The following is a 15,718-nucleotide window of genomic DNA, read 5'->3' on the forward strand; positions in this document are numbered from 1 at the left end:
GTGAAGGGCCGTGACCTATCATCTGCATCTTCTCCAGACAACAAACCATACCCGTCTTTATCAATACATCATCAAGCAGCAGGTTAAGTCCAAGGCCATCACCGCCAAACTGAACGCAGTATCTTCGTCCGAGATCTCAGCCCTCAGCATCCCTATCCTTGCTTGCCGTCCCCACGTTCCGCCAATCCATACCAAAACCAGTTTAGTCTCCGCAACCGCCGTGCGGGGTGCAAAGGGTCCGGATGTAGCAATGATAATCTCAACGAGGAGATTATCGGCATTGTTGGTTTTGCTTTTTTCAAAATATGATATTATTTCCTAGTAAACTTAAGTTAGGGTTCGAAAGTTTGTGGAGGCTCGCTAGTTGAGGTATTCATGCGTGGAACTACTAGCAGCGGATATGCTCTGGCACTCGATGGCAGCTATATATCTTCCGACAGTTTTAGTATAGTACGCCAAGGATGCAATGGGCTTCAGGATGTCCTTCTATTACGAATTTTGTGAGGGTCAGTATATCAATTACCGGAAATAAGTGTGCTGAATAAGCATCACCTCGTTGTCAGAAGCTGTGAAAGACATGTCAAATCGCTAAAACAAAACTTTAAAAAAAAAAGAAAAAAAAAGAAAGAAAGAAACTACAATATAATGGGTGACTTGGGATACATCTGAGGATTGCCCATTAACGGTGTTGGCATCATTGATAGCGAAGACTCCGGCGTTGCATTGCCGACGAGAAAAATTGGCATATCAGACTCACTGACAGAATCATTGGACACCCCGAGTAAACTCATCATTCCATGAAACAACGACGTTCTTTCTCAAGACTCACAACTAGTACATCTTCAATGACTGGAATTGACTCGATGCCGAAAGACAAATGGGGAGAGGTAGCAAGACATAAAAAGGACAAAGAGCTTCCAAAAAGTACTCCATACGGCCCTTTTCCTGGTCACAGGGTAAGTTCGGTAAATCTCTAGCTTTCGGCGAACGGAGTCCCCTACTCGTGCCGACACATTCTGCATGACTTCATCCGAAATGCAGATAGGTCCTTGATGTTGCTCCAAAAGAACCTTCAGTTTCTCATCACGATATTCTTCACTTTGAACCATAGCGAGGACCAAGCCTTCTGAAACTTGAAATGGTGCCCCGTGATGAGCGAGAAGGAGCCCAAGAACTCTTTCCCAGTTCTTGTGGTGGTCATTTGCTGCCACTGCTGCAATTACATTCTCTGAAATACCGTGTTTTAATCTCGGGTGATGGAGAAGGAGCATTAATACGTCATATCCTTGTTGAGGGTTCTTAGCCGCTTTACAAAGAACATTCTCAGTGATGGTAAGCTCTGACCCGGCGCACTTAATCAGAAGAAGGACGAAACGTCTTCCCATCTTGGGGTTAGATGCAGCGGCAGCTAGGAGACTTTCGGTGAACTTTATGCGGTGGCGCCTTCTGCGGATGAGGAGCCCTAGAGGAGAACACCAGATGTAGTCAGTGTCCGCCCATTTATTAGAAGCTTCACCCCATTTGCCGGCGATGGTTGCAGTATTGGAAGCTGCGGCTTCTGCGACTTCCTCATACGCAATGTCATTATCGTCCTGTTTCTCAAGGCGATTAAGCAGTAGCCTTAGCATTTCCATTCCATGAGCAGGGTTTTTGGCAGCGGCAGAAAGAAGTTTGGTAGTGATCGGTAGTGGGCCTTGCGAACATCGGTAGAGTAACCTTAGCAACCTTAGGGAGAAGTTCCCCTCATTAGAGGCGGTGGCCAGTAACGACTCAAAGTTGACGAAGGGACCTCCTGTGTGTCTTGTTCGCAACATCTGAACAGATTCATATCCATACCTCGGGTTTGCTGCAGCAGAGACTACCATATCTGGCGTCACAGTTATAGCCTGACCATTATCGTCTCCGGTATAGATGAAAACCTTGAGAATGTTCGTTCGCCAATGGGTGTTACGGGCCGCCTTCGTCAGCAGTTCCTCAGAAAGGGCAATTTCCGAACCATATCGCTCAAGAACCATGCGAAGTGTGACATCGTTACATTCCTGGGCAAGCTCCAATGCCAGGTCCTGGGGATTGAGTAGATTGACTTTGGACAGATAAATCTTAAATTGGGTGTAGGAAAGTGACCTGGATAGGATTGCGGTGACCTGAACGGAATGTGGGTCCACATAGAGTGTTGGGTCAAGGAAAAGCTCTGGGACCCTACAATGTCCTGTCGCACGGTACTTATGAGACACTCTTCCTAATGCTGCTTGAACAATATTGACAGTCAGACTGAACTGAGAGTGTCGTTCGCGACATATCAGATCAAGAAGTTTGTCTCCTTGGGTTTGGTTGCGAGCAGCTTCAATCAACACATCCTCCGTGATTGGTGTTTCATATTTCTTCAACAAGAGCTCCATGATCTCGACTGCAAACACGGGATTCGCCGATGCTGCCACAAATACACGGACTGATACCTGACCTTTCCAGAGCGACAAAAATTTGGAGAAAGCATATTTGGAGCCCTTGTTCCCCGCCGCGGCAACAAGCATAGGCTCAGACACTAGGATTTGGTCACCCAGGTGATCAAAGACCAGTGCTATGAGACGGTCCCCTTCAATTGGATTTGCCGCTGCAGCGAGAACTATTGACTCAGTCTCGGTAATCATGCCACGATTACAACAGAGTAACAACTCGAGAATGCCTGTAGGGTTGTAAGGTGAGCTGGCAGCAGCCCTCAATGCGTTGCTGGATATAACTGCGGGACAACCAAAGCGAACAAACATGTATCTCAAGATAGCCACATTCTGACCGCTATTGTTAGTCACCACGGTCATGATGAGTGTCTCCATCAAGTCCGATCGTGACTTGAACCCCATAAATGGGTGTTTTATGTCGACTCCAGGGCTCGGCGACGAAACAAACAATGTTGAAGGGATGACGATGGCTTCACTCTTGGTAGCCATGAGCTCTATTGTAGACAGGCTGTAGAACTTAATGATTGCGAGAAAGCCTTCGGCTGTTACTATGACTCTGCCAGCCTTCTGTTCCAGAAGCCATTTGATGATATCCTTGGGGCCATCGTGACTTTCTAACTCATCGTCAACCATCTCTGCCGTGATGAATATGTCTGTCAGTACCGGATCAGCTGTTTCGAGGGTCAATTTCCCGATGTTACTCTCATCGCCCCTATGAATAGCTTCATGGGCCACAGGCCCCAAATGCCAACGACCATCGATAACTTGCAGAAGGCCCCTTTTCGTTAGACTCTCTTGAAACTCACGAAACTCTCTTCTGACGGGACATTGATTAATCAAGCCCGGATTAAGCTCGCCGAATTGCTTGTAAATGTCCGTCATAAAGGTCAACAAAGAAGATCCGAATAGTGAGAACGCAGTTTCAAGGAAATCAAGGCTTGGGGATCTCGGGTTAGCAACTCGACACAAGAGATCCTTAACATGTGCCTCAGTCACGGGATGGCCAAACAACGGGGGCTCGGTAGGGATCGAAAGGGCAGCCAAAACAATGACCTCTTCCGTAATTGGCAATGAATCAGGAACTTTCAGCAAAGTGTCCATGAGGGGGCCACCGCAATCTTCGTTTTTCGCCGCTTCAATAAATACTTCCTCGCTGAGGTAGGTTCGGAAAATTGATGTGTCCACACAGTCCTTCGAGCATTCCATCACTTCCTCTCCGTGATACTTACTCTCTGATATCGTGATCAAAAAATCCTCAGAGAGGAGGACCATGGCAGGTAGTCGCTGGAGGAGTGAGTTGAGCGGTTCCGCGTCGCAATTTTGCGTTTCAGTCAACACCATGACAATCTCGGCGGTAATGATATGCGGTGAAAAGGAAGCAACATAGTTAAGGGCATTCAATGTACTTTGTGGGTTTCCCACCACGGCAAGTAACATGTCTTCTGTGACCTTGATATCCTTGTCCCCATGGTTGAAGAGGTACGCAATTGTGGTTTCGTCTGCGACGCTGACCAGTGCTACAACAACTTCCTGAGACATCCTCAAACGGTCGCCTAGGAGCTGGGCGATTGATCGTGCTTCCTCCTGGTCACCCGTTTTCAAGATACTCAAGGCACCCCCTGTTGTTATGGCTAATGGTGAGCGGACTCGTTCTAGAAATCCCAACATCCTGTAAGCTTTCCTCGCAGACAAACGCCAGCCTGACATCATAATGGGACACAGCCAATCTTCGGTGACAGGTATTACAAGCTGGAAGGGATCTGGGAGGACAATGGGGGCATTGAAATCATGGATTTCCGCATGTAAAAGTTCCACAACCACCTCCTCGTCGACGATTCCTTGTCCAGGGAGCTGCTTGCAGTACATGGCCAATATGGCATACCGCTGGCTCAAACGCTCAGAGGCCCTTGGCTTCCACTCATCTAGACCGATAAAGCATCGTCTAATGAACTCGACGATCGCTTTTTCTGTGATATGCACTTTATTCTTCGGGTCATTGAACATTTCCTGGATCTTTTCCATGATGTCATGGGGCCACAATTGGACAGCGGCAGAATCGGGTATTTCCTGTATCATGTCTGCCGTTACAATAAGAGGCAAGTTGAGGCTCAGTAGATGTTGCAACAAAGTGAAAATACGGGGGATAGATCCACCCATCCCGCGGATTGCTTCTAATATGCACGCCTCACCGATCTCAATCTTTTTAGATGTACAGAGAAATACATCCGCCATCATGGTGGGATCCAGGGTTTTCATGATTTCAGCAACGGCAGACTGTCCGAAGATAGTCCTCTCACTGGCTATTAACCGTGACATTATAGCTTTCCGATGTTCCGTATTCGCCAAAGCAGCAGATACTGTGTGTCCTGTAATCTCGAGTTTCCTTGTTCCCTGTGAAAGCAAAAAGTCAAGAACTCTTGGGCCATCTCTTCGGTTGGCAGCGCCTGCTTGGATAGTGCAATCATCGACCTCTGACGGGAGAATCTTGTGTGAGAACAGTTCGCGTATGAATCTAACATCAAAACTTCTAATTATTGTTCTCAGGCCAGTTCCAGTGATCCAGACTTTAGTGGCGCATGTGTGAAGAAAGGTTTGGACAAAGCTCGGCCCAGATTGCTCGTCCCTGCCGAGGGCATCGATTATCGCTCCTGTGAGTGGTATAAGTCTCCAATGAGGGTTGAAAGAGCACAATGAAGATCGCTGAGTTGCTCGACCATCTTGCAGCAGATCATCATCATTAATATTGAGGATTGACTCAATCGCCCTACAACCAAAATTGCGGTTCTCAGCTGCCGCCCAGCAAAGCAAGAATCTACTCAGACCAAGTGGGGCGCCAGATGCCTGCTGAAAAACACGATGTATGGTCTCCGGGTCTGATATGCGTGCCAGATTGTGAATAAACTCCGTATCGACGGGTACGTTCGGTAAAACATCGCCAATTAGCAATCCCAAGTCCTTCCTTCCGTGCATTATATTTTTCATAGCTGCTGCCACTGTTTCTTGCGTAAACATGCTGCTTCTCTGAATAGCCGTCATCATGACAGTTTCATCACAGTACTCAGCAATCGCTTCCATCAGGGAATGGTCAATCACAGCCTGTTGATGGCACTGTAGAAGCAGTTGTACTAAGGATTGGGTGTACTGGGAATTCGATTGGTGTGATACCAGAAGACGAATCAACTCCCTTCTCCACGCATGAGGTGGTAGATGCCGGATATACTTCTCAATGATATGTGGCTTGCATTCACGTAGAACTATTTCCAGTACTCTCTCATTCACAGACATGTCTCCAGAAGTGCTCTCTATTATGATGGCCAACACTTGTGCAGCGTCGTCGTTCCGACATGAGGCGTCCTGGAGATGGCGATCGACTTCAATTGCTTGATGGTTTAGCATCAGGGACACTGTATCCGGATCCTGGTGCCCCACAATATAATTAACACCTTCCTTAGTGAGTTGTACATTGCTGTGGCGAAGAAGAAGCCGGGTATGGGATCGCCCATATTCATGAATTATCGTCTCAGCAGCTGCGCCCGAAACTTGGACTTGGTTGTCGGGCAGACTCAATATACGTTTCAACAAATCTTCCTTCTCGTCGAGGTATTCCAGATCATACATCATGTCCTCATCAATTTTAACCATAACATTTGGTTGGTCCAGGCAGAACTTCATGACGTCCGGCGTATCACGTGTCCCGACTAGAGAAAATGGCCCTGTCTTGGCATTCAATAGAATTGTTAAGATCTCTAAGGCATTGTACATCTCAGCGGCCTTCCGAAGGGCTTCTCTGTTGACCACGTCATGATCTGCTGGCCTGTGCGACAGAATTATTTCTAACGTCTCTTGGTCTGATCCTACCGCCTCTGTCACCAGGTCCTCGGTTACCTGTATTTGTTCCGGGCAAGACATAAAGAGGAATGTGAATATAGATGCGCCATGTTTGCTGTTACTTGCAGCTGCCTGCAGTAAATCATGTGATAGATGTAGACCCGGCCACTCGATCATGATCTGCTCCAACACTGTCACGCTCCGTCTTGCAAGAATACTCCGGAAAGCGTCTTTGAAAAATACCACGCGTTGGCGTGGCTGTGAAAGAGTCCAGCACAAGACCCCTTCGTGCCCTGCTCCGCCAGAATTGTATTGAATTGCTGAGCCTCCGACGATGGTGAGGTATGGCCATTCTTTCCATAACTGTTCAAGACATGCAACACCGCTGTCTATGTTGTCGAATGCGCTCGCAAGTATATCATCCGTAACTGGAATTGCGTTCTGGGATTTTTCCTGGAGTATTCGGATAATATGCGGGCCGTCTGTAGGATGAGCCGCCGCTGCAGCGACAACCCATTCTGGGATGGTTTCCTCGGTCCAATGCTCAAGTAACATATCCAGAAGTGCGCTGGCACATTCGGCATTCCCTGCAGCTGCCCCCAAGACCTCTGCAGTGATTGAAACATTATTTTGGAGGTATGTGAATATCAGCTTCATTATCTGTATGCCTTGGGATTCATTTCGAGCAGCCTGAACAAGTACATTGGTAGAGATATGAGGCCTCTTCCTTGACATCTGGTCTCGATGAAACAATAATGCTTTCAATATTTCGGACCCTTCTTGAGTGTTTTTCACTGCTGCAATCTCAAGTTCCTCGGTTACAACAATCTGACTTCCCATTTGCTGGAGCAGGCTCGTGATAAAATTTTCACAGTTGGAGTTATGCTCAACAAGGGCCGTGAGAACGCTACTTGTGAGAGGTCTTGTCGGATCAGTCCGGGATACCAATTCGGTAAACACAGCTATGTTTCCATAAAGGGCAGCCCATAGAAGCGGAGTGCACGCGCGGGATGTGAGTGAGTCTGTATCGATGTAGAAGCCACCTTCGGTTGCCAAATTCTTACCGAGCGCAAAATTCACCAAGCTAGGTATTCCCCATTCTGCTGCAATATGCAATATCCCCATGTTGTATGCAGCATGACAAGGATCCAAACCGTAATACCGCAGCCATAGATCTCGGGATGGAGAGTCGAGCGTAAGGATATGGGTTTCTGTGACTTTGGCGGGATCAAAAACCATCCCACTCAGGTGAGCGTGCTCCATCCAGAATTGAGAACAGTATGGTATGAAGTCGCCCCATGTAGAAATCTCCTCTCTGAGTCTCATATGTGCTGCCTCCCTCTTCATCACGTCATATTCATCGTTCTTCTTCTTGAGCTCGTGGAGATACTCATCGAGCAACTTTTCAAAACGACCAGCTCTATTTCGGAAGTGCCTTGCAGTGTGATTGATGCACGCATATGCTAGAAGAGCGTGTGACTGTTCCTTGGATGGAAAATATCTCATGTCAGCTCCAAATAGAAAGTCCTGGACTGACTTGTGAAGGAGATTTACAAAACCCTCAATCTCTACTACCATTAGACGACAATCTTTGATGTCTGCTCTGATGAAAGCAATCTGTGCCTCTCTATCCTCGCCAGTATATAGAGAGCAGGCAGTGCATAGTTGGGATAAGGTCAACGCCTGTCGTGCCACGGCAACAACAGCAAGGATGGCATAAACCCTCTCCCGCTTTTGTTCATTTTCAATCGCCTTCTCCATCAGTTTCGTATAAATTGCGTCCAGACCAGGGGCGAGATTATTGAGAAAGACCAGAGTGTCTTGTAGGTCGACATTTTTCAACTCATCGCATGTCAACCCAATCCATAGGAAGGTTCCATCAGCCTTTGCTTCTAGTATTTCCTGGATTTGTTCCTTCATCTTGTCATGATACCCTTTCCGCGTGCTGAGATCGCCAACCTTCTGTTGAATGAATAACTGAATATCCGTCTTCCTCTCCTCAATGAAGGTAGCAATATCTCTCGAAGGAAAGAAACCTAGACATGAGGCAATCTCGTAGTAAGGCCGACTAGTAATAAGTATTCGAACTTTCGATGTGAACCGCTCTGAAGGGCGATCGAAGAAACTGAGTTTCAATTGCTCGAGAATTCTCGTCTGCGAACCCGAGCCACATTCATCCAACGCGTCAATGATACAGTATGAGATTTTACAACGTGGGTCTGTAGCCATTTCGGTTAATATAGTCCATAGTCCCTCGAAAGATTGAAGGAGAGTGTCGTTGCGTTCGCGAAACCTCCCAACCAGCCAGTCCTGGAGTATTGGATTCTGGCGAATCAGCTGCCATAAGATCCCTCTGAGAATGGCTGTAGCGGTGTTCTGCGTGTCGTGGTTTGCCTCGCAAAAGAAGAATGCAAATGAACCATCCTTGCGGTCCGTGTTGAACTGTTGCTCTAGGCCCTCTGTGAGACACATTGCCATCGTTGACTTCCCACTTCCGGGGAGCCCATTCAGCCAAAGAATACTATTTTTGGGGCTATGCGTGTTCGTATTCGCATCCAGCCAGTTCTTTAGTTCATCTGTTTAGAATATCCATTGGCAGGTGTCTTTAGAGGGCCCACCTCTACGTGCCATTAGTCTCCGTCTGTCCTCGTTAGGGTCTGTAACGAATAGCTTCCGTAGGATTTCTTTCAGGGCGGGAGATACCCCCACTTCATCATCAAAATTAGGAATAGGCATATATGAAAGGGTCTTGGGGTAGTCCTACCTTCATCTTCTGGTATCTTTTTAATGGGCCGGGGCAAATATTTCAAAAGTGTTTTGACATAAGCCGCCGCCGAAGCTGCCGCATAAGGCTGCCAATCCTTGTTTTTGTGCGAGTCTGAATAATCACATATTCCGCGGACGACCAGACATTCAAATTCGTCCATCGATCCAGCAGCTTCCATCTCAAAGCATAGAATACCTCGAGAATTTGCTAGTTCATCCCGGGTTACTGCGTCCTTCACTTGATTCCCTGAGGCGATCAGCCCATAATGCACGCGAGGGCAATCCGAAAGTCTCTTTTTCCGTGAAATAACCTGTGTCTGATCACAACTGGCACATGGCGCCTCTGGGTCGGGGTGAGCGTAGCTTGACGCAAAAAGACGGTCTTTATCGTGTGCTGGACACTCAATACGTTTGCCATATGTCAGGATGGGGGCCAGGGATCCGGCTAAGTAAGTGTTGAAGTTGTGATCTGTTTGTAAGCAAGATATCGCTCTGCGGAGCGGCTGAGGCGGTTTGTTAAGCGTCCCAATTTGCTGGAACTGACCCGAGGGCAATCTCTTTCCCCAGTCATACGGTATAACCCCTGAGTCGTTTCCCACAGGAGTGCTGACTACTACATCACCTAGGCGTATGTCGTTTGATTTACTGGGGGCACCCCCTCCAACCCCAACCAGGAACCTGTACCGCAACGACTTGAAGCTGGCCTTCATGTGTTGGGCTGTGATTGTTGCTGGCGTTGTTCCGTACTCAGCGAACGGTGGACATGCGATTACAATGTTAAAGCCATTGATCTCTCCATAGACGTACACATTCTGATCGTTCTCAGATAGTTTCAGCTGGCAGTCGTATTCCTGGTCCAGGGCTCGTCGGGCAGCGTCCAGTTCGCATGGCAGGGCGCAAATCCAACCGACGATGTAGTCGTCACTGCTCGTCGTTGGACGAGCAGCCATGTTGGACTGCTAACTTTGCCAATCAAACACTTCCTCGTTTCTGTAAGCGAATGCTTGATAATATAATTTAACGACGATATTGCAAAAGAGGAGATGGGAAGAGCAGGCCGAAGAGCAAGACAACGGCGAACCGCCTGGTGGGGTAAGCCAACTCATCATCAATTTAGCGCCAATAGGCTGAGCCAATGCATGATACTACGACCAAGGTACCGTCTGAGAGCGACTTTCCTCTTGCAGATTTGCTTTTTTGTGCCTGTGAGGATGTATTTTCAAACCTCCACCTCCTCTTTCCGGCGGTCGGCCAAGAAGCCATGGGCGCCTTTGTGTTCTCGCACATTCTTTGTATAACTAGGCCCAAGTATTGTGGACTTGACATCGTTCTATACTGTCGCAGACTGTGTCCACCGCAGAGGTAAAGTTTCACTCATACCTTTCTCGGAAACAAATGTTAGCGATTTTGTGAAATAACGCTCCCAGTGTTATATCAATACATAGTCCATGCGGCTTGGCGTAGGCGAACAGACCGATTAACGAGTAGTACTCATAACGCTATAAGCAGCACATCCCGTTGAGACTGGAGTATGGTACCTTGACTGCCATCTTTCAGTCCTGTGGAGTATCAGGCGATTCAAGTAGGGGCTGTGTAGATCACTCGCAGCAACAATGGAGTATATCGAAAATCTAGAATGACCGGCTCAGAACTTTATCTGAGGGACATTCGTCTTTTCTTCCATTTTTCTTACTAAAAACCAGCTTCTCTTGTCTGTTTATCACTTTACCGGTTCGCATGCCTCTCTCTCTCTTTCTCTCTCTCTCTCTCTCCGTTCATATGATCGCATTTGATAGTATTCAATGCTTTAGATCAGTAAAAGTTTCGAAAGCTTCCCTTGCCTAGGCACACATTAAACATCATGTAAGATCACCACCACTAACCCATTCATTTACAGTACAATTTCGAAAAAGCATGTTACTTTGTGCGCTAGTTTGACATATTCACTGATATGAGATAGACTTGATACAAAAGTCGTTCTCATGAACAACACCGCACCCAACATCTTGAAAGGATCAATCTCGACAACCATATCTATTCTTTGACAGGCATTCTCAACCCGGAATGACGTCCCGTAGCTTTCATAGCTTTCCGTGCAGGAGATAGGTATTTTCTACTAATTTAGTACAGTAGACCTTTTTCTCTGCTTCACCTCCGGTTGATGGCATACCCTAATTCGATTCATCTTTTCCTAATGGATATATGCATCCAATTGTACTAAAGATAAACCCAAACCACCATTACTTCTGCTCAGTGAAGCTGTGCCCAAATAGAACATACGAAATTTCATTATTATTACTACCTTGCTACTTTTCTCTATACACGAATTACTCCCTAACCCCAAAGAAACCTAATCAACCCTAACCTCTACCTCCACGACCCTCTGAATCTGCAACGGCCCCTCCCCTTCCTTCCCTTCTCCACTTCCTCTCCCCCTGCCACTTCCCAACGAACTCCTCTCCCCGCCACTACTGTCCCCATCACCGTGTCCAATTGTTGTAGTCACCGCAACCGAATTATCCCACGGCCTGTTTCTTCCAGCACTGGCCTCCCCTAACTCCAGGATCTCAGCCTGATCATCCGTCTCGGAAGGTAACATGCGACTCTGGTTGCGCTGCGTACGACGCGCCCCACTCAACGCGTACGAGCGGCCAGCATCCATCGTCTGGCTTTGTGAGGCGTGTTGGCGTCGTTGGCGGCGGGTGTTATAGCTTGAGGTGAGGGTCGAGGCGAAGGCGTGGAAATAAGGGCCGTAGGTGGGAACGCATGCGATTATTACCTGGTTTTTGGGGGGTTTTGTTAGGCGCGGCAAGGGGACGTGGTGATAACGGATGTGTTGCTTACTCCCAGGCTTATTTCCACTTGTGACCATAAGACGATCGGTTGGCTGTCCGTGTAGGTTTTGAGATGCTTGATGGTGAAGATACGGATGATTTGGATGATGGTAATGAAGAAGCCTAGGGCGAAGAGGGCCATGAGAGCGATCTTTTATTGTTTGGTTAACTTGTTAGTGTACGCTAAATGGGAAGGGAAGGGAGGGCGAGGACCGGATGAAACCTTTTGCGCTTGTCGGAGTTGTAAGGACCATAGGACTGGGAGGGGGAGGGCAATAATGACTATGTCGAAGCCCAGGCTTGTTCCTGTTGTTTTGGTCATGAATTATTTTCTTGTTGGGGTAGAGGAGGGGATGGATGTACCGGCCAATGCTGTTATTTTGTCAGTAATAAAACATGATGATAGTCGTGGGCGCATACCGTAATATGAAGCAACCGTGTCAATGCATGTTCCTGGAAGACTCGCGTCCCATTGCTTCGCGACCTAATCCTTTGTCAGATAGATCCCGCAGTGAACCGGAATATACTGACTGGATTGCACGCCAGTGTTAAGAGAAAAGTGAAAATAACCTGGTTGCACACCACGGCTATCACCACGCCAATGATACTCCATCGATAGGTGGCCACGAAACCTCCGATCCGTAGATAAGATGTCAGGAGCGAGACCTTGAAGCAGAGGATAGCGAGGATATACGTGGGGCCGCCGGCGTATTGGATCTGAATTGTCACCAGAGTCAGAAATCCACGGCAAAGAGCGGAAACAGAGGATTGCCGACCTTACTGAACATCACCACGTTCGCATCTGGGAACGAAGCTGCATCCAGTCCTAAACCATACCGTGTTTCTAAACTGTCAGTTGCACTGGTCATTCGGGTTGTCCAAGGGCAGCGTACGGGCCACTGCGATCCCCGCGTAAGCTAATCCCAACACTGCACTGCATGCCGCCGAGTAGTCGTCTAGCCAAAGGGCACGTTTCGAATGCAAGCGGATATAAAAGCGTAGCAAAAGGGCGATCACCGCACTGATGCTGAATGTCAAGCAGATCGCGATCACTCGCGCCACATGGCTGTGGGCATCCGGGTGGGCAAGATTATGGACCCAACCCATGGCATTCCGCAGTTGATCGTAGAAACTGGGAAGACATGAAAACAGAAATTATTCTGCCCAACACACACGGTGCAGGGTGAGATCCCCCAACCCTAGATACCAAGCATCTTCAGGTGAGATTTTAATTAATCACACTTCTGCAGGCATAATCCCTGTCAGCCATATGGATGAGCCGAGGAAATTGCGAGAACTTGGCGATTACGCGATGGATCGAATCCTGGCAAGCGAAATGAAGCTAAATGTAAGACATCGCCGGACAGGAAACCGTGCCAGAAACCGTCGCCGCCACACAGACACTAACGACCCGCTGTGGAGATGCCCTAAGCGTCCGCCAGGAACGGGGGAATCGCGCCGCGTAGACCCCAAGCGGGGCAAACCCTGTCCGGTCAATAAGCGGAGAGACTAAAAGCCTGGGCCAATATCGATCAGCTCGCATGATAGGACGATGAAGATGGTGGAGGAGCTTGTATATTTCGAGGACCTTGGCCGAGACCGTTGGAAACTAGATCCAAGCGGCGCGGTGGTTTGAGCAAATAAAATGCCATGCAGCTGACCATGTGGGCGAACAGGAAGAATAGCGTCGAAGTTGCCATGAAACTTCTCTGCCTAAACGTGTGCAGACTGCACGAAACGTGTTCTCCGGACCCAACAGGGATCATGCAATGTAATTAATATCTTCACGAGCAACGGAAATGACTAGGCCCACTTCACTTGCTGTAAGTGCAATTGTAGGAGCCGACAGATGCCGGTAGTGGCATAGGAGTTTCAGCAATATCGACAGGGATATAAATCGGCCATCCCCGGTCACTTCGGATGGATTCCCGAGCATAGCTTGTTATCCCTCAATCATGTTGGCATCATCCCTCTGGACTAGCTTGCTGGCCCTCACGGCCTCAGCCTCAGCTTCGGCCATTAGCAGCAACTCTTCCAACTGCCGCTGCTTCCCTGGAGATGCCTGCTGGCCCTCCCAGAGCGAATGGGCGCAGTTCAACAAAACTGTTGACGGTCGCCTCATCAAGACCATTCCCTTGGGCAAGCCATGCCACTCTCCCTACTATAATGCCTCAGTCTGTACCTCACTAAAGGAACAATGGACAGAGCCTGAGCTTCAGTAAGGTTCATTTCCCAATGTCACATCCCCTTTGCTAATATCTTCGCCCACTAGCTACACCTCTAGCAGCTCTGTCATGGCCCCATGGTTCGCCAATGGCAGCTGTGACCCCTTCCACCCGATTGACAAGCCCTGCACGATGGGCAACTACATCGATTACGCCGTAAACGTCTCCACTCCTGCGCATATCTCGGCCACCCTCCGCTTTGCCGACACCCACAATATCCGGCTGGTGATCCGCAACACCGCCCACGACTACAATGGCAAGTCCACTGGTGCAGGTGGTCTGGGCGTATGGACACACAACCTGAAGTCCAGGACTCTGATCAGTAACTACACGGACTCGCACTACACTGGCGCTGCTGTGCGGCTGGGCGCAGGTGTGCAGGGATTTGAGGCATACGAGTTCGCTGATGCCCACGGCTACCAGATCGTAGGCGGAGAGTGCTCCTCAGTGGGTATTGCTGGTGGATACTCCCAGGGTGGTGGACACTCTGCGCTCTCGTCGCGCTACGGACTGGCAGCTGACCAGGTCCTCGCCTGGGAGGTTGTTACCGGTACTGGCGAGTTTGTGACTGCTACCCGTGATAATGAGTACAAGGATCTCTACTGGGCCCTCAGTGGTGGTGGCGGTGGTACTTATGGTGTTGTTGTGGCCATGACTTCCAAGCTTCACACATCTACCCCTACTTCCGGTCTGAGCCTGACCTTCACCAACTCCAACATCACTCAGGATACCTTCTTCGAGGCTGTCACTCTGTACCACACCCTTCTTCCTAGCATTGTTGATGCTGGCGTCATGAGTGTATGGTACTTCACCAACACCTCCTTCTACATCTCTCCTCTCACTGGACCGGGTGTCCCTGTTGCCACCCTCCGCTCGTTGGTCGCGCCCTTCGAAGCTGGTCTCACCAAGCTTGGCATCAACTACACTCTTGAAGCCAAGATGTTCGATACTTACCTCGAGGAGTTCAACACAATGGAGGCCGAGATCGCCGTCGGCAAGGCCCAGTATGGCGGTTGGTTGATCCCCCGCGAGGTTGTGGTGCAGAACACCACGGCCTTGACGGACGCGTACCGCCAGATCGTGTCTGACGGAGCCACCTTCATCGGAGTCGGCTTGAACGTCAACCGCTCAATTGCAGGTGATGTCGACAACGCTGTCCTGCCTGCCTGGCGTGAGGCCCTCATTGATACCACTCTTACGACTCCCTGGGAGTGGGATGCCCGCGCCGAAATGATCGTCGAACAGGACAAGATGACCTACGACTACATCCCTCTGCTCGAGGCTCTGGCTCCTAACTCTGGAGCGTACATGAACGAGGGCAACTTCCAGCAGCCTAACTGGAAGAAGGCCTTCTATGGAGTCAACTATGACCGCTTGTTGCAGGTCAAGAACAAGTATGATCCCAACGGACTGTTCTATGCTCTTAAGGCGGTCGGCTCGGATGCTTGGACCCAGTTGGAGGATGGTCGGTTGTGCCGCGCCTAAAAGTTGTTGCATTTGAGTGTATAATAGATTGTATATAAAGATGTGTTGAGGCTGTTTTGAAGGCATGTTATATGTATATAGCTAGAGTCGAAAAGTGTTTTGTATTTCTTCATTCTTGCCTCCA

The 15,718-nt window shown here is 48.8% G+C and overlaps 3 protein-coding genes across 3 annotated transcripts; 1 reads left to right on the forward strand and 2 right to left on the reverse strand.

Annotated features, from left to right (window-relative positions):
* Positions 1-60: 60 nt before the first annotated feature.
* AtWU_10389 (purine and uridine phosphorylase) lies at positions 61-10,000 on the reverse strand (the record flags this gene model as incomplete). The annotated part of the gene is made up of 3 exons (XM_035505493.1): positions 61-318; positions 936-8,860; positions 9,049-10,000. 3 exons carry the CDS (start codon positions 9,998-10,000, stop codon positions 61-63), a joined length of 9,135 nt encoding a protein of 3,044 aa, XP_035361386.1.
* A 1,400-nt stretch (positions 10,001-11,400) lies between these two features.
* AtWU_10390 (uncharacterized protein) lies at positions 11,401-12,991 on the reverse strand (the record flags this gene model as incomplete). Its single annotated transcript, XM_035505494.1, has 8 exons — positions 11,401-11,829; positions 11,895-12,035; positions 12,108-12,190; positions 12,248-12,256; positions 12,305-12,368; positions 12,416-12,601; positions 12,661-12,728; positions 12,778-12,991. The coding sequence occupies 8 exons, from the start codon at positions 12,989-12,991 to the stop codon at positions 11,401-11,403; spliced, it is 1,194 nt and encodes a 397-aa protein (XP_035361387.1).
* An 848-nt stretch (positions 12,992-13,839) lies between these two features.
* On the forward strand, positions 13,840-15,594 carry AtWU_10391 (FAD-dependent oxidoreductase; the record flags this gene model as incomplete). The annotated part of the gene is made up of 2 exons (XM_035505495.1): positions 13,840-14,102; positions 14,157-15,594. 2 exons carry the CDS (start codon positions 13,840-13,842, stop codon positions 15,592-15,594), a joined length of 1,701 nt encoding a protein of 566 aa, XP_035361388.1.
* Positions 15,595-15,718: the final 124 nt, after the last annotated feature.

This window comes from Aspergillus tubingensis (assembly GCF_013340325.1).
Source record: "Aspergillus tubingensis WU-2223L DNA, scaffold_13, whole genome shotgun sequence".
Taxonomy (NCBI): Eukaryota; Fungi; Ascomycota; class Eurotiomycetes; order Eurotiales; family Aspergillaceae; genus Aspergillus; species Aspergillus tubingensis.